The following is a 19,306-nucleotide window of genomic DNA, read 5'->3' on the forward strand; positions in this document are numbered from 1 at the left end:
AACAATTGGATCGGCGTTTTGCTTTCTTTATTCTACTGCCGCAAAAGTGATGCGACAACTGTGAAGACTGTCTTGGGATTGCTGAGAGCGGCTACATAGATGATATCATGTGGTCAACAAATGCGGAGGTATACACTATGTGTATACTAATGTCTACAAATAGGCTCTACAGCAATCTCAGCAGTATACAACTTCAGTGGCTTATATCAAACGCAGCTACGTATTATCCACCGGTACCTGCGCTTGGTTACAGCGTACACGGGTTGGGCACAGATTAACGATGTTTGTCTATTGTTAATCTATAGACATGCAAGACCACGACAACTCAGAGGCAGACAAGGTGGTGAATTCACCATCTGGTCAGCCGGCTTACGCCACTTATTCACCACCTTTCCCACATCATCACCATCTGACCTTCACCACCTGGTCTTCGCGAAGTGTACGTCCGGGAAGCAGCCAGGTTTAGGGCCTTCGGGTGCCTGGAAGACCTTGGTGACTCGGAGGGTGCCTGGTCCGCCGCAATCCTCGTTCGGGGCAGCTGCACCGAACGCAGACTAGCAGTCTGCACGGTTTGCCCGCCGCGCCGGAGTTGCGGTGCCGTCGTGCATGAACCAGTGCCATATCATCGCGTTCGCAGAGGGCGGGGGGTAAGGGAACTCGGAATTACATATTATCGACTTTCTTCTATAGACATTCAATACACCGGGAGTGGAGAAAAAGAAATAGAAACATTGTCGACTATTGTCCATAATATAGAGAGTCTATAGACAAAGTATGGACAAAAATAAATAGAAACTGTATCGGCTTTCGTCTACAGGTAGTCCATATAGAGGGGAAATAGACAAAGAAGAAAAAACACCTTATGGAATTTTTTCTATAGACCGTCTATAGACTGCGAGTAGATAAAAAGATAAAAAGAAATTGATATCTTATCGACTTTCGTCTATAGAAAGTCTATATACAAAGTATATGGACAAAAATAAATAGACACTGTATCGACTTTTGTCTAAATGTAGTCCATAGAGGGGAAATAGACAAAAAGAAACAAACACCTTATCGATTTTTTTCTATAGGCCGTCTATAAACAGCGAGTATTGCACATGAATTCATCGCGGATGTGCAGTACGTGAAGACAACTTCTCGAAGTGTATAATCAAGCACGGAGTCTGAAACAGCGCTCACCGTCCGTGAGTAAGATAATTTTATCATCTTGGAAGATTAGCTCACCTTCCTCTGTGACATATGGCCACACCAGCACTTCGCTACCAACCTCGTAACGAATATTCCCTATCGTCGCTATATCAGCGCCGACACTCGCAGACAAAATGGCCACACGCGTTAACGAGGCCAGCCTGTTTGTCTGTCGTCTGCTGCTTACAGTCATCGATACCAGAGTGCAAAAAGTGTAGTTTTCTTGCTACACTACAGCTATAAGATATGGCTTCGTGTATGCGTGTGGAGCCACACTTGTTTACACCAAGTAAAAAATATTTGCAGCCATTTCAATGCGTAAGTAATGGCTACCAGAGGAGCTGTATAAAGGACAAAGGACACCATCGCGTGCAAAAGTTTACTTATTGTTGAGCTTTTCCCTTCCGAGGCTATAAAAATTTGGAGGACGCTTAACCTGCGCCTTTAAGAGGTAGCTTTAGCTCGGGTGCTCCTATCTAAATACATGTAAAAGGAAAATTCGTTTTTCTTGGCAACCGCTTCCCCAAGTTTGACAAGGTTTGTTGCATTTAAAAAAAAAAGCTTAAGATCTAGTGAATGTTGGTTTCGAATTTTCGATTTAGGTCGTCAATTATTTATTAAAGATTGGCAGAAATAAAAAATTTTCAGAAACGAAACTATTAAGTTTACAACTCTGTAACTCAGCAACGAAAAACAATAATACAATTCCGTGAATTTCATCGAATAGTGCATCTAAACCAGACAAACTTGATATGTTACACATGAATTTAAAAAAGAAATAGTAATATGCAAATACAGATTTTGCAGAACCCTTGCATACAACGTAACAAATTCCCGTGAGATGTCTAATGACAAATCGAATTTGTCCGCTTTCAATAATCTAATAGATGCCGTTTACAGAACCGCGATATCTGTTCTTGATGCAGAGCTATGAATTTGTTAACTTCGCGATCGGCTCCGCGACAGCCACAAGCGTCATGCGGCCCCCACTTAGCTGCCTCCAGGACGTTCGTTAATAAAACGGAGGCAGCCTTACCCTTCCCCTTTTGCAATAACACTACTCCCCTTTCCACCGCAGCGTCTTCGGCGCATTTGAATGTGGAATAAACGTGGTTTCATTCATTCATTAATTCCGCTCCTTGCTTCCCATCGCTTCACCGTATACCTCTTGCACTTCAGAGCAGTGGGAAGGCGTCCTTGGCAACGGCACTTCCGAGGTCCGCCGGGCACTGATCCGACGGGCATGAGTCATCGCCGAAGACGTCACAGGAGCCCCGGACTAGGGGCCCCTTCTCAATTTCCCTTTACTGCAGCTTATGTAACCGTAACGTTTACCGGGAAACGCTGGCTGCGAACGCTAGGCACGAAGGCGAGCTTTTTTGTAGAAACGAGGCATCTTGCGTGGGTCGTCCGTCTGTTATTGTTTCGCACTTTTAATATTTCACTCTGAGAAGAGCTAACATAAAGAACATGCGCTGTCTCGTTTTTTTCCCATTACTTTGTTTGTGGGCTACCCTTCTCAAAATTCCGAAGACTAAGTTCGCAAAGAATGAAAGACAAGGTATTAACAACTTTGGTGGCACAGAATTGAATGGGTATGCGTGGTTTCGAATTTGATTCCAAATTCTTTTTGCCGAAGCAACGTCCAACACTGACACCAGATTTTCTGCGACGAGGGCTCCTTAACGCTGTCGCGTTAAAGTACTCTGCGAACAGGCACTATCGCTGCTTTTAGCGGCTGAACCTTTCGAGGTGTCCACATTGACACGGCCAAGAGTCTCAAGCCACTGGCTTTCCCGCAAGAAATGCATAGGGGCATTCTATGCCGCTTGTCGACGCATGCGTCCATGGCGAAAAAAAAAAAAAGGGAAGAAGTTTCAACACCTGGTGGCACCATGATCTTTCTGGCACGCTGGAACACATCATTTCCTTTTGTGGCCCTGTACAAAGATCAGTATACCGTCACAAACAACACCACCACCACACAAATCTCTATATAACTTTTTTCGACTGACATCACCTCTAATAGCTTAAAGAAAAGTGTGCACACAAAAAACTGGTGGACATAACCTCTTTTAAGTAATCCCAAATGCAACCGTGTAAATGATTCGCTGAGACCACAGGGTTTGGTACGGCATTACCCAACCGCGTCTGGCGCACTGTTCGAAGGAATGGATCTTTTACGTCTCTCAAGAACATAAACCTATTAACTATTTGGCGCAGATAAAAATGGTCTAAGGACAACCCGCCATCGCGGACACGCCTAAACGAATTGGTTCCGCTTGTTCACTTTCACGAGGAGACCCAAACAAACACTGGAAATATTAGGCGGAGGTTTGGACCTTCATTCCTGTTCAGTGTATCACTTGCATGAGGTACCACAACTTATAAAAAAATAAGTTGCATACTGTCGCTCTTGCAAAGGCTGACAGATCCAGTCATTCCAGTTACTCGTTTTCTCGCGTAAGTTGCCGCTTTCGTTGTGCAAGTAATGTTCGCTATCCTGATAATTTTTTAAGTGCATTGCCAAATACTTAATAGGAGTGGTCACGAAAGTTAAATTTTTCTTTCGCTTACACACCGGAACATTGACCGTCAAGACATGTATGGCGGAAAGGGGACTTTCTGTGTCTTGGGGAGTACAGTGCCAAATATGGAAGCGGGACGAAACAACTGACCGTGTGTTGGGATGCTGTATTCCTGTGGGATATTCTACACGGGACCTTTAAGAAACAGTTGCTGCTGGACCCTCAAGGAATCAGGTTTTTGGCTATCGATAACGAAGATGGAATACTTTATGATGCAATCATGCTCATTTTACTACACAGTGTGTTGAGATGTCGTATAGCTGCCCGAAATTAAGATGTTGGCGCCAGAGGAGCACTCCAGTATTTCAAAGAACGCATTCACAGATATGTTGACAAAGAAAAGTCACAAATACCTGTGCCAGACTGTTTGCCTCATGTACAATTACTTTTGAATATGAGATTACATTCTCCAAGAAAGGAGAACGCTTTTAGCATTTGACTAATTTTATGTATTTCTCTTCTGTCATCCTCGTAAGTTGTAATAAAGATAGAAAGCGTCCGTGGCTTAATGGTTTCAATGTCGGGCTGCTGTGCTAGAGGTCCCGTGTTCGAATCCTGCGGGCGAATTGTTTTAGTAATGTTTATTTACTAATCACACAGAACTTCAAGGAAAATGACGAATTTACGAAGCCGAAGAGAGCCTAAAGACAGAAGGAAGAAGTTTAGGCAGATCCATGTACTTCCCATAATTCCCATGCTGGCTGAGCTGCACCGATTGCAGCTCCCGTAGACTCTAGCGCCAGAGTTCCCTCAAGTAAATATTGTACGAAACTATGGTGTATGGAAGTAGGGCACTGTTCCAGAGAAGGAAAATGCGAAACGGTAACGTTGAGTACGACAATGGAATGTATGTAGACGCAAGTGGCGCGATTTTTGTTGTGCCTGAAAGTGCACAAATATGTGGTATTCAATCGGTCAATTTACTCAAGTGGCTCGCACTATATTTAGAAGCAAGACTCAAAAGCCCCTAAAAAAAAACCTAATTTTGTAGGAGCTTTGAACTCACAGGTTTGTGCCGATGGTGCGGTAACCACGTGTACGCTATTTTAGGGGTATAACGTGTCATGGAAGTGATGTATAGAAAGGTTAAGTCATCTAAACGCTTGTACTGGCAAAAACCATCCCCGCAAGCGAGCAGTGCCGGACGCGAGTCAGTTCGCACGCAGGCGCGCATAGCGCTGGCGCTACCGAACGCAACGCCACTGGGCTGGGAATGGACATTCGTGTAAGCGTGGCGACGCGTAGAAATCGCGCGGTTCCAAACGTGACGCACTATGTTTTTAGAAGGTCGAGCAAGCGCCATTTTGAATGTACACTCGCGACAAGGGTGTGCTCGCGACGCAGCACGCGCGCCGAGGCAACGACGGCGGAGCCCTGGGATGAGGGACGCCGAAGACGCAGCTCCCGTGCTAGCGAGCCCGCGCCAGTCGGGCCCGGCCGTGCTCGTCGCTCTCGCGTCCGCAGCTGCCTTGAGGACACCATAGAGGCGCTGCTGCAGCTCCTATAGGAGAGGCAGAGGCGAAGGACGTAAAAATACGGCGCTACCTTAGTTTCATTTTTTTTTCCTGGGGCGTTAATAATGAAAGGTGAGCCGATCCTTGAGCCAGTGTTATCCACGACCATCTAGTGTGGGCGGTTCTCCGCATTTTGCGGTGAGGCACGTAATCGCTACGAGGCTTAACGCGGGGCTGTAGATGAGCTGCCTTATACAATCTATTCCTGCGATATTGAAAATCATTGCGTTCCGCATACTAACATGAGTGTAGAATCTTTGTACTTGTTTTTTTTTTTTTTCATTACGGCCCGTTTCGTTTGCCACTGAGATGAAAAAGAAGTGGGTGACGGGATGGGGGCATACACAGCGGGCGGGGGAGACCTTTGCACCATACATAGGTTGTAAGGATCCAATCTATAGATTAGATCCTCAGAGCCTCTTCATGGCACTCCATGCTGCCAAAGAGTATAGTAACTTCAATGACGGCAATGCAGGGTCGTTTTTAAATAGAAACGTGAACAGTTTTGAATTCAACTGAATCGTGGACGTTGGAAAGCATTTTGCGAATAAGAACTTCCTGCAACAAGCCTCTAAGACAGAAAAAAAAAGACGTAAGAACATGCCCGGCTCGTGGCATCCAGCACATAGATTCTGAGACCCGTGCACCGGTCCCTGTCTCTGCGCCTGTCGCTTCTGTTTGCTTTTTACCACTTGAAAGAGAATAACCAATTGTCTGAAATAAATATCGCATTTTAATAACGAGCACCACCATGCCTTCAGCCGGGGTGGTCATCCGCCGTTGCCTCGTACGACCACGGTGGCCGCGATCGCGTCGGCGACCCTGCGTCGCCGTCCGAGCGACCGGCACTCGTCCACAATCGCTGCGCTGCGGCCCCCCGTTCACTGCGCTCCCCAGCTGCGTCGGGTGCCAACGTGGTGACCGATGACACGGTGGTGTATTCGCGGAAGAGGCACATCGTCGTGGCGAGAGGTCGCCGCTCGCCCTCGGTGGGCAGGGGCAGGCCTAGCCTCCTAGCACGGTTGTACTCGTGGCACGCCATGAAGCTGCGAAGGAAGCGCTGGTTCACGCGGCTCTCGGGATGCACGAACGGCTGCTGCGGCGGCGACTGCTGGTCTCCGGGAGTGTCCGCGGCCCCGGTCAGCGTAGATGACGAGGAGCTCCGCTGGGAGCGCCGCTTCCACCTGAGGCATGCGTCGGTAACAAATTAACTCAAAGCCGTTAGCTGCTTAAGTTTTCGGCAAGCGCTAAGCACGAAAGCGGACCCAACAGTGGTGCCCTAGCGCGGGTCCGTAACCTTCCTTTGTTCTCTGATTTCCTCGTATTCATCACTGAGCAGGAACCATCTGTTCAACAAGATTATTCTCGGTCCTACAGGAATCCGTCCCTGAGACCTGTTTCGTCATTTGCTGGTTAAATTTGCTAATTTATTATTTCACCGTATATATTAACCAACTGTACCCCAATAATTTTTCAATTTCTGTTCTTCTCAGTTTCTCTGTAAACTCGTGCACAATGTTTGAAAATATGTAACGTTATGTGTGTTCGCTCACTGCCAATGAACTACGTCTAAATAATGTGTAATACGCGCGTATTTTGCGGGTACAGGGACCCCTGTCAGGCGCTGTGAGCCTTTTGCCCCTTCACCTTTCTTGATATTGTACTCAAGATAAAATAAACATTCATTCATTCATTCATTCATTTATTCATTCATTCATTCAAAAACTTGTTATGACGATTTGTCAGGGCCTTTTTTTACGAGCGGTTCTACAGTGTCGATTGTCTCGTGAATGCAGACTCCACTTACCGGGCTGCTGGACTGCACAGCGCTTTTGAGGCCTCTGCACATTTTATGTTCTTATGGTCTCTTTCCAGTTACATTAGAAACCATTCGCTGATCCACTGTCGACATAACTTCATCGATACACGTTCAGCGAAATGCTCACAAACTCGTCTTTTCATTTAAAAGCACACCTTATTAGCTACCATGAAAACGTCAAATAAAACGTACTGATGTGTGCGTCCTCGTGGACGCAAATCTGGCTAGAGCACTCATGCGTGGCTGACCATTCGCCACGGACATCATGCATGTTATCCTGTCAGACTGAAAAGTCTGATGCGAACAGCACGGGTGTGAGAATATTTCGAATAGGAATCGAATAGGCTGTTCTTCGATTTGAGTTCAACTCAAGAATTTATTATTGTAAGCAGCCGAATAATGGTTCTTTCGGAACATATTGCTACGGAACAATATGTGCGATGACGAAAAGGCGAGCAGTGTGAAGACGACGACGACGATTAGAAGCTAGCGCGGGCTGTTGCCTTTTGGGCAAGCGCAGCGTATTTTCTTGTAAATATACTTGTACATAGCTTTTCGTCTGCGTCTTTCTACGTAACATATCTGGTGGAGGTGGACGTTCCCTGTACCTCGTCACGGAGCTTCGCAGTGGACGGTACGTCGAGCCTTCCTTCATGGCTCCCGGCGACGACAACCCGACTCCGCCGGCTCCGACACCTGCTGCCACTTCGACGACCTACATCACTCTCCCCGCTCCCCGTGATCCTGGCGTATTCTCGGGCAAAGATGGGGAAGACGTCGATGACTGGATTAGCCTGTATGAACACGTCAGCCGCAATAACCGGTGGGACTCTACTATTATGCTCGCCAACGTAGTCTTTTACCTCGGTGGCACACCTCGAGTTTGGTATCGCACGCACGAAGATGAGCTCACCAGTTGGGATTCAGTTAAGACACAGCTTCGAGACTTGTTCGGCAACCCCTACGGTCACCAACTTGCCGCGCAGAAGGCGTTTCCCGGCCGTGTGCAGACGTCAACAGAGCCCTATGTCACGTACATTCAGGACGTCTTGGCTCTGTGCCGCAAAGCTGACACCCACATGACTGAGTCAGACAAGGTTGCCGACATCCTCAAAGGCATTGCTGATGACGCCTTCAACTTGCTCGTTTGCAACAACGTAGCGACGGTGGATGCTGTTATAAAAGAGTGCCGCCGCCTGGAACTCGCTAAAAGCCGACGTATTGACCAGCAGTTTGCCCGTCTGCCCAACACCCCAGCGACATCTTCCTGTGCCGACACTCCTCGTCCCAACAACACTGCCGATGTTACCAGGATCGTCCGGCGTGAGATAGAGGCCGCCTATCCGGCTGGCTTCGACTCCAGTCCCACCAACACATCTGCAGTCATGGTCTCACTGATCCAGGCAGTTGTCCGCAAAGAGTTCGAAAACATGGGTCTTCACACCATCTGCTCGGCCCATCGTCCTGATACCCGCCCGGCTTCTTCGATTCCGCTCCGTCCCGCATCTTCTTACCCACCACGTTTCCGCAACCCATCTGAATGGCGCACTGCTGACGACAAGCCCATTTGTTTCCACTGCCATCGAATCGGGCACATTTCTCGGCACTGTCACAGTCGCTGGAGTTCCCCGACCCGGTCTACTTATACTGCCTACTCTAGCCCCCCAGGTGGCCCTTCTCCTCCCTATGTCGCACGCTCCGATAACGCCACCACTGATTCTCCTGCACCGAACTGCTCCTATTCTCGTTCGCCTTCGCCCCAACGACGACAATCTCGCTCTCCCAAGCCCCGTCGCTCCTATTCGCCGACTCCCTTCGGACGCCGCTCCCAGCCGGAAAACTAGACGATGCAGCGCCTCGAGGTGACGCTGCATTGCTCCCTACGCCGCCAATTCCTCTACTGACGTTGCCCACTCATCTAAACTTTCTTGACGTGCAAGTCGACGGTGTTTCTGTGTCTGCACTCATAGACACTGGGGCGCATTTGTCCGTAATGAGCGCTGACCTTCGCAACCGGCTCAAGAAAATTATCACGCCAGCCACGACGCCTGTTGTCCGTGTCGCCGATGGCGGAACAGCCCCCGTAATTGGTATGTGTACCGCCCGCGTCTCCTTCGCCGATCGCTCAACAATTGTGCTATTCACAGTCATCGCCCACTGTCCTCACGACATCATCCTCGGCTTAGACTTCCTCTCCTCACATTCTGCTCTCATCGATTGTTCCGCCAGTACTCTCCGCCTTCACCTGCCTGTTCTGGATCCTGCTGAACCACACCCCAGTCGCCTCAGTTCCGTCGACTTCGTTCGCTTGCCACCTTCGGCACTGACCTACGTTGACCTAGTGTCATCCCCACAAGTCCCCGACGGTCACTACAACGCGGCTCCTATGCAAGACGTCCTCCTTACACACGGGATCACAGTACCTCATACAGTTTCATCTATTACGGCGAATTGCGTCTGCCTGCCAGTGGTCAACTTTGGCTTGACGACACAAGTGCTGCCACGCGGGATGTCTCTGGCGCAGCTTTGCTCATTCGAGGATCACTCAGTAGCATCCATTGCAGTAGATGACACTTCATGCGATACTTCTCTACCATCGCAGTCGGCAAATTGTACCATCGCTGACTTACAGAAAATGATTGCGCCCGACTTGCCGTCCGAGCACGCTCGTGAACTCTACCGCGTTCTGTTTTCGTACCACCATATTTTTGACTTTAACGATCGTCCTTTGGCCCAAACAACAGCTGTTAAACATCGCATTTTTACTGGCGATGCCCCTTCTATTCATCGCCGCCCTTATCGAGTATCACCGGCTGAGCGTCAAGTTATTCACACCGAAGTTCGCAAAATGCTTGCCAAGAACATTATTGAACCGTCATGTAGTCCATGGGCGTCACCTGTTGTGCTGGTAAAAAAGAAGGATGGCTCATGGCGCTTTTGCATGGATTATCGTCACCTTAGCAGGGTTACCAAAAAGGGCGTGTATCCCCTACCTCGGATTGATGACGCCCTTGACTGCCTCCACGGTGCTCGCTATTTCTCCTCTACTGACCTTCGCTCCGGCTATTGGCAGATTGCCGTGGACGATCTCGACCGCGACAAGACTGCCTTTGTAACACCCGACGGTCTTTATCAATTCAAAGTGATGCCGTTCGGTCTATGTAACGCTCCTGCCACTTTTGAACGCATGATGGACTCCCTTCTTCACGGTTTTCACCATATTTTTGACTTTAACGATCGTCCTTTGGCCCAAACAACAGCTGTTAAACATCGCATTATTACTGGCGATGCCCCTTCTATTCATCGCCGCCCTTATCGAGTATCACCGGCTGAGCGTCAAGTTATTCACACCGAAGTTCGCAAAATGCTTGCCAAGAACATTATTGAACCGTCATGTAGTCCATGGGCGTCACCTGTTGTGCTGGTAAAAAAGAAGGATGGCTCATGGCGCTTTTGCATGGATTATCGTCACCTTAGCAGGGTTACCAAAAAGGGCGTGTATCCCCTACCTCGGATTGATGACGCCCTTGACTGCCTCCACGGTGCTCGCTATTTCTCCTCTACTGACCTTCGCTCCGGCTATTGGCAGATTGCCGTGGACGATCTCGACCGCGACAAGACTGCCTTTGTAACACCCGACGGTCTTTATCAATTCAAAGTGATGCCGTTCGGTCTATGTAACGCTCCTGCCACTTTTGAACGCATGATGGACTCCCTTCTTCACGGTTTCAAATGGTCCACGTGCCTGTGCTACTTGGACGACGTTATAGTATTCTCCCCAACATTCGCTACGCACTTCGAGCGCCTCTCAGCAGTCCTGGACGTTTTTCGGCGAGCCGGTCTGCAACTGAACGCATCGAAGTGCCAATTCGGCCGTCGCCAGATTACCGTCCTTGGACATCTCGTTGACGCGAACGGAGTGCAACCGGACCCAGGCAAGATCCATGCTGTTACGCACTTCCCTGTTCCGAAGTGTGTCAAGGATGTGCGCAGATTCATCGGCCTTTGTTCGTACTTCCGCCGTTTCGAGAGAAAGTTCGCCGCCATAGCACGACCACTAACCGAGCTTTTGAAAAAAGACACCCCTTTCCAGCGGGGCGATAACGAGGCCTCTGCATTCTCACATCTAATCGACATCCTCACAATGCCTCCCGTTCTGGCCCATTTCGATCCTTCTGCGCCTACCGATGTCCGTACTGATGCCAGCGGTCACGGAATTGGCGCAGTACTGGCACAACGCCAGCGTGGTCACGACCGTGTTATCGCTTACGCCAATAGGCTCCTCTCACCCGCGGAGCGCAACTATTCCATCACTGAGCGTGAGTGTCTGGCCCTAGTTTGGGCGGTTGCGAAATTCCGCCCATACTTATATGGCCGACCCTTTTCCGTTGTCACAGACCATCACGCGCTTTGCTGGTTATGCTCACTGAAAGATCCTACAGGAAGACTTGGTCGATGGGCCTTACGCCTCCAAGAATATTCGTATGCTGTCACCTATAAATCTGGCCGACTACACAAGGACGCTGACTTCCTGTCTCGCTACCCGGTCGACGAGCCTGACGATGCCCACCGTAGTAGCGCCAACGGCATTTTCTCTGTGGTTGCCTTCGCTAACATCGCCGATGAGCAGTACCGAGACCTATCGCGGCGACCACTTATCGAGCGTCTGCGCTCTACACCTACCGACGCATCCGTTCGCCGATATGTCCTCCAGGGCGGCATTCTGTATCGAAGGAACTTCCTCCCTGACGGCTCTGATCTTCTTCATGTCGTGCCAAAACAGCTACGACAGGCTGTGCTCTTTGAGATGCATGACGCACCCACTGCAGGACATCTTGGGGTAACCCGCACGTACGACCGCGTCCGCCGCCGCTTCTATTGGCCTGGTCTCGCTCGCTCCGTTCGACGCTGTGTTGCTGCTTGTGATCCCTGCCAGCGTCGGAAAACACCTCAGGTGCTACCTGCCGGTCATCTCCAGCCGATCACCGTCCCTGTGGAACCGTTCTTTCCTGTTGGATTAGACCTGCTCGGTCCCTTTCCCACGTCATCCTCTGGGAACAAATGGGTAGCCGTCGCGACTGATTACGCCACCCGATACGCTATCACTCGGGCTCTCCCAACCAGTTGCGCCACTGACGTCGCGGAATTTCTCTTGCGTGACATTATCTTGCTTCATGGCGCCCCGCGACAGCTGCTTACTGACCGTGGTCGAAACTTCCTCTCGAAAGTTATCGCTGACATTGTGCGTTCCTGCTCCATTCAACACAAACTGACTACCTCAAACCATCCTCAAACCAATGGCCTGATAGAGCGGTTAAACCGTACTCTTACCGATATGCTGTCGAAGTACGTTTCCAAAGACCAGCACGACTGGGACATTGCCCTTCCTTACGTAACATTTGCGTACAATTCTTCCCGGCACGACACCGCCGGATTTTCTCCATTTTAAGAGTATGCGCGCGACGCCATCGCCCTCGCCGACCATGCACGCCAGCTTGCCCGTGCTCGACTGACGGCCTCACAAACCACTCAGCTGTGTCAGTACAACGCCCGCCATCGTGACGTACACTTTTCGCCTGGTGCGCTCGTGCTCCTGTGGTCGCCATCTCGTCACGTCGGACTTTCCAAGAAGCTCCTTTCGCGATACACAGGGCCCTACCGCGTGCTGCACCAGGTGACGCCTGTGACTTACGAAATTGCTCCTGTGGGTTCAACCTCGTCTTCTCCTCTGGCATCTAGTGATGTCGTGCATGTCAGTAGGCTCAAGGCCTACTACAGTGCTTCCGAGTCCGATCTTTAGTCGCTCCGGGACGGCGCTTTTGCAGCCGGGGGTAGTGCTACGGAACAATATGTGCGATCACGAAAAGGCGAGCAGTGTGAAGACGACGACGACAATGAGAAGCTAGCGCGGGCTGTTGCCTCTTGGCCAAGCGCAGCGTATTTTCTTGTAAATATACTTGTAGATAGCTTTTCGTCTGCGTCTTCCTACGTAACAATATAATGAATAACTGTTACTGGGAGTCTCAAAGGAGAGAGAACAATGTAAGCGAGTACTGTTAAAAATGCAGGTAAGAGTCGTTGCTGCGCTGGGGCGCCAGCTTCTGAGTGAACACTCACAGAACTTTGATTCTGCTCAAAAACTTGCTGTCTTTCTGCAAGGATGGCAGGCTTTTAGCAAGTTTATACAAGAATTTGTTTTGCCAATTTACTACTTTGGATAATTCACGGTTTTTGCGACTATTAAAGAAAATGTGTGGTGATCAAGTATCGCGCTTCTCCCGTTCAGCGAACACAACAGTGCTAACGCATCCGGGGATGTGCTGTTCGCTTGTCACATCGCTGACATTGGCATGGTGCCCCGAATAACTGAAAGCGGTTCCTCTCCTAAATGTTGGTTAGTTGGCCGGACGTCTCGTCTCGAACGGCATTACATCAGTGTCCCAAATCATGGATGTATTTTTACGAAAACGACTCTGTGCAGTCTCGTTACTTCAGAAGGATAGACTGGTGAATTTTCACCTTGCTTAAAAATAAGAATATATGCGATATTGGATATGATATGCGGAGGTTGTTTTTTCCCCTAGTATTCGTATTGCATTTACGAAATTCTTCTACTATAACACCCCTAGATGACAGTAATGAGAGAAATGCAAAAATTGCTTATGGTATACGTAAACCGTTGGATCGCATGGATTTTAACATTCCAGACAACGCAAGACGCTAAATAGGCAAAGCCGTGCGTGAAGCCCGGAGTAGAACGGGCCACCTCAGATTTCAAATGTGCCCCTGAAGCATTTGCGTATTCTCGTGCACTAAAGGCATTATGTACTAGTTGTTGACCGTGAAGGCATAATAAGGTGCTGTTTTGCATGTTTAGAACAAATTGCTGGTCCTACACGCACAATATCTGACGGAGCATCGCTAGTCCAGCATTTATAGGCAGAGGGACCAGCAAGGCGCCAGACGCCTGAAAAGAGCGGTCTATATTGTTGAATCCTGCAGATAATACCAGTTTAAGGGCCGATACTTGAGAAGCAACATTATGCTTTTTTTTACACTGATAGCAGCGGAGATACAGCGCTGCGACCTGTTCCGTCTGGCTGACCGGCACCCGGTTCATTGCAAACGCCGCAACAGGAAGGCGATTACCCTGCTGCTGCACTGTCCTTCGAAGCTGTACGGCGAAGTATGTGGAGTTTGTGGAGTGAATACGTAGTAACATCACTGGCACATAAGATCATCGTTTTCGTGCAGATCTCACGTACGAATTCACTGACCGACCATCTTAAAATGCGCCGAGTACTTCTTATGATAGTACACACTTGACGAAAACAAAGACGAGAAGGACAAGAACGTCATATACTTGGCTTTGTCTGGTGTCTACTTGCGTTGTCGTCAGTATAGTGCCCAGCGTATTAAAGATGAACGGACAGAAATTGTCCCATGTTCTGGATGTGCTTGTATGTCGGCAGTTTCCTGAGAGCTATAAATAGTAGACCATATGTATACTGATTTCCCTAGTTGGATAAAGTTCTTGCAATAACTTTTTTCTTATGAGATTTTGTTCAAAGAGTTTTCGAACAATCGTTTGCGATAGAAGGCTTCGCCGCTAGTTCAAGTGGATTTCGAGGAGTGGCGGAAATTATCTCCACCACAAATCGCAGTTCTTCCGTAGCTGATCAGAAGAATTGACTAGGTACCTTTCAGGTATATACCTTAGCGCTCATGCAACGATTCCGAAACTCAACCGCGAGCTGTATGATTACGTTTGCTTAACGAAAATTTCAAGACTAGCAGTACTTACGACACCTCAGCCCCACAATCTGCTGACAAAAGCAGCGACGTTTCATAAGAAGCTGCAATAGAGTAGGTTTCGGAAAATATATTAACTGGAATGCCAATATATTTTATAGCCAATCTTAAGCACGACTATATCGAACTTGATGCTAGTTCTAGCTTTCGTACTACTTTCACTCTTGCTCGACTTAATCTCGCAGTGTATAATTATTCCACCTAAACACTTTGTTTCGTCGTGCAAGTAACTGCCTGCTCTTCGGGTGGCGCACCTCAACTTGGTGGGCCACCCACCAAGAGGGTGGCCGACCAAGTGCCTCCCACGCGGTTTTTAATAAGAAAATCCGAATTCAAAATAAAACCATATTTTAAAGCTGTCTCAGTTCATTCATGCAGCGATAATGTTGGCAGAGAGAAAACTAATCGTGTTAAATGAGGCATTCTTGCGGCAAGAAGACTTCGCAGAATGTATTGCTGCAGGTCGCGCCTCACCTGTGGCAGCCGTACAGCGCACCCAGCGCGAGCAGCGTCAGCACTAACGCAGCGGTCGGTGCCGCGGCGAACAGTACAGTGAGCAGGCCGGGAGCTTCGCTGCCGCCTCGGGGCGGGGCTGAGCATCGAGCGTCCGGCGTGAGCACGTGAGGCCTCGGACACAGGCACACGGAGTCCACGCAGCGTAGCAGAGGGTTGCTGCGGCGGCACTGGCGGGAGTTCACGCAAGACTCGAAAAGGGCGCGGGCGCCGCCGCCAGGCACCTCGGGAGCGTCGGCCATCTTGTTCTTGTTGCTCAAAACATCAACGACTTCTTTCTCTTTCTCCTCGACATGATTGAATGTTCCCTCCTCCTGTCGATATTTACAGGCTGCGCCAAATGCCCATAATGCGCCGGTAAAGCAGAAATCGAGCAAATAAGGTAAAGGAAACGTGGAGCAAATCATTAATATTTATGTGGTAATTGATGCATCAGAAGAAGGATAAAAAGTATTCTTCAAGGTATATATTTAGTGAAATCAGAGACGGACAAAAAGGAAAGCTCGCCGCTATGGAACCTGCTCACTGTTTTCATCTTCATCATCACCCACCGCTGTGGAAAGTGCTCACTGCCTCGACAAGCAAATTTGCAAAGGTACGCAAAAAAAAAAAAAAAAAAACACACTCAGCAGTTTCGCCTGAAAGACAAGGCATTTACGGCGAATGCAAAGTTCAGCGTAATACTTGAACTCTTCGGACGATGTTCTTACTACACACGGTTGCGATACGTATAGGCGCCACGCAGCTCACAAGTCAACTGCTACTGGTCAAAAGGAACAGCGCCCTGGAAATTACCAAGCGTCTCACTACGCTGGCGCAGGAAGCCTCAATACGCCCGCGGGTACGCCCTTGAGCGCATATAATATGTGTAGCAGGCTCCCTACGCTGCCGCTATGAGGAGCTCCGCCACTATTGTTTCAGGCGGCACACTACGATGTTCTACGAGATAAGACCAAGGAGAAATTTCCTGTCGGCGTTTGTCATCGCTCGATGAAATGTTGGATAACGTTAGTTTCACGTTTACTGCTCAAACCACAGCATCCGCACGGCAGGTCAGCAGGAATGCTATTGCGCATATAGTGTTGATAGCCGGGCGAGTTGATGCTGTCATACAAACTTCGCGATCAGACGTTTTCGACAAGATGTCTGTTAACTTTCTCTTTCTTGTCACCTTGCATATGGTTTTGGCACGCAGTTTGCGTGAATCCTTATTGTGTTCGTGCGCACAACACTCGTGAAAGAAGAGAAAGGCATCATGGTGGCCCGGCTCCACCGCCAACGAGGTTGAGTGCAGCGTTGACGAAGCATGCACATGGTTTCGTCGTTTCGTTGCCAAACGCATTCTGCGTGTTTGGATGTCCTATAGCCACTGTGAAATTTCGGATACTTCTGTTCGGTATACCCTTCGAAGTCGTACGCGATGACTACGCATTGCGTTAGCCAGCAAACTGAAAGAGTTCTCCAGACCGCCTTGCAGAATGCAGCATCAGACTGCAATAATTTCATATTACAGTGCTTTAAAAGTACGGACGCAAGCACTCTGCCGCCAACCAAGACGAGGACACATTCTTGGGGACAATAAGCGCCGACGACTTCGCCGAACAGAAGCCATAGGACCCGCAGCTAAGAAGCCTTGCCGAGTACTTGGAAGGCAAATTTGTCCCTAGGGCTTTAAGGCACGGATTCGCTTTGTTGTCCTTGCAAAATTGCTCTCTTGGGAAGAACTTCTCACTAGTATGCGCTAACTAGCTTATCAGTGGAGGACTTGTTGTTGGGCTACTTGGTGTTTGCTTAACGACATACATATTTACATTAATGCGCAATTACAAAGAATGGACACGGACACATGTCACAGGTGCAGACACACGTCAAGCGCCCGTTACGTATGTGTGCGTCTCACCTTTCTAATTGTGCCTTCTAACTACAATATGCGGTTAGCTTGTCATTGTGTCATCAACCCTGTGGCCAGACGTTCAGCACGCGCTGCACGCACGAGCTTGGAACCTCAAGTTCTAGCGTAAGCTCTCGAGAATGCAAGATAAGTATAACTGGCCGCACCTCGCCGCCGACGTCGCTCAGGACGTCAAGGCCTGCAGACACTGTAAGTGATGCAACACACCAATAACAAGGACAGCGGGATTGCTGCAGCCTCTTGAGCGTCCTTACGGACGGTTCCATCAGATAGAGATGGACTTATTGCGGCTCTTTCGAACGTCAAGATCAGGGAATAAGTGAGTCATTGAGGCCACCGACTATCTTACCCGCTACCTCCGAAACGAAAGCCCTGCCCTGTGGTAATGCGGGAAAAGTGGCTAAATTCGTCGTTGAGAAAATCCCGCTATCAAAACGTCCCCCAGAAATCCTTATCACCAGCCGAGGGAGGGCTTTTACCACGGAGCTAGCTGAAGCCATCCTGAAATAAAGTCAGGCAAGCCACCGCAGGGACACCGCCTACAACCCGCAGGCGAATGGTCTTATGCAACGCCTAAACAAAACACTCCGCAACATGTTAGCAATGTAGGTCGACGTCGAACCTATTGTGTGGGATGTCGTCCTTCTGTACGCAACCTTCGCTTAGAACATGGCAATGCAAGAAACAGCGCAGGTGTCACAGTTCAAGCTTGTTTATGGAAGGAGCCTTGCATCGACGCATGCCGTCATTCTACCGCACGTCAGCGATGAAGACATTCTAGATGTCGCCGCCCATCTTCAGCGTGGTGAAGAAACCAGACAGCTCGCCGGACTACGCATCAAGAATCAACAGAGGACTAAAAGCCGACACTACGATTTTCGAAGCCGGCCCAACGTTCATGATTGAGTTTCGACCCTGATATGCCTATGATGTCTTAATAAAGAATACTTTGCGACGCTGTTTTGGTCCGTAAAATATGCTGGAAGATACGAGATACTCTGGCATCTTGGCCCTCGGGATTACGAGGTCGCGCCAAACTGTGTTACACAATTTGAGCGTCGCCGCCGAATTCTCGGACGATCGAAGCGAGAACTTCCACCTCATTCCCGAGGTCTAATTAGGAGAGCAACGGCTTCTTCCCCCTCATCAGATGACCTCCCAGTTTCGCCCCATCACTCAACTTTGGGTTATTCAAATATGGCCCTATTTACAATCGGTATCCGTCGGGTTGCCTAGTAACGTTTAGCGCTCTGGTGCTTGTAACCATGTTACCTTGAGATTTCCGCCAGCTTTCTACCCGGAGGCTTGTCAATTCCTTTTTGATCTAGCTAGGAACTCTCGCTGGGCGATAGGGTGGAGACGTCCAGGGTGCAAACGCTGTATACCTGGCCCCAGTCTGTCCTGGCTTCCACTAAAGTTCCTTCACGGGAACGCTTTTAAGAGAGGCATTGTTGCCCTGGCAAATGCATTTATTACCAAAACGTTACTTTTCGGTAGACATACGTCAATTCTCTGTCTTAACGGGAAGAGAAAGCGACCTTTAGTTCCTGTTTGTGTAATGACGCTGCCAAGCACACAAAAAAGAAACTTACCCGCCGTGGTTGCTCAGTGGCTATGGTGTTAGGCTGCTGAGCACGAGGTCGCGGATCGAATCCCGGCAACGGCGGCCGCATTTCGATGGGGGCGAAATGCGAAAACACCCGTGTACTTAGATTTATGTGCACGTTAAAGAACCCCAGGTGGTCGAAATTTCCGGAGTCCTCCACTACGGCGTGCCTCATAATCAGAACGTGGTTTTGCCACGTAAAACCCCATAATTTAATTTTTTTTTAAAGAGAAACTTAGTCCTGATGCCACCATGTCACACAATCCGCACTAACGAAGTGCGGCAAAACAGACACTGATGTTTAATTCACCTAATGCACTCCGTTGAGTTGCAAGGGAATTGCAAGCCTTG

General features: G+C 49.1%; 1 protein-coding gene and 1 long non-coding RNA gene across 2 annotated transcripts in view; both read right to left on the reverse strand.

Annotated features, from left to right (window-relative positions):
• The window catches only part of LOC129382433 (uncharacterized), a 38,379-nt gene that overhangs the window by 7,192 nt on the left and 11,881 nt on the right, over positions 1 to 19,306 (reverse strand). The gene's annotated exons all lie outside the window — the stretch shown is intronic.
• Positions 6,010 to 16,699, reverse strand: LOC140212794 (uncharacterized). Its single transcript, XM_055066358.1, has 2 exons — positions 15,399 to 16,699; positions 6,010 to 6,477 (listed from the first exon to the last, which is right to left on the reverse strand). The coding sequence occupies exons 1-2, from the start codon at positions 15,842 to 15,844 to the stop codon at positions 6,051 to 6,053; spliced, it is 873 nt and encodes a 290-aa protein (XP_054922333.1). The 5' UTR covers positions 15,845 to 16,699; the 3' UTR covers positions 6,010 to 6,050.

This window comes from Dermacentor andersoni, chromosome 6 (genome assembly GCF_023375885.2).
Source record: "Dermacentor andersoni chromosome 6, qqDerAnde1_hic_scaffold, whole genome shotgun sequence".
Lineage (NCBI taxonomy): Eukaryota > Metazoa > Arthropoda > Arachnida > Ixodida > Ixodidae > Dermacentor > Dermacentor andersoni.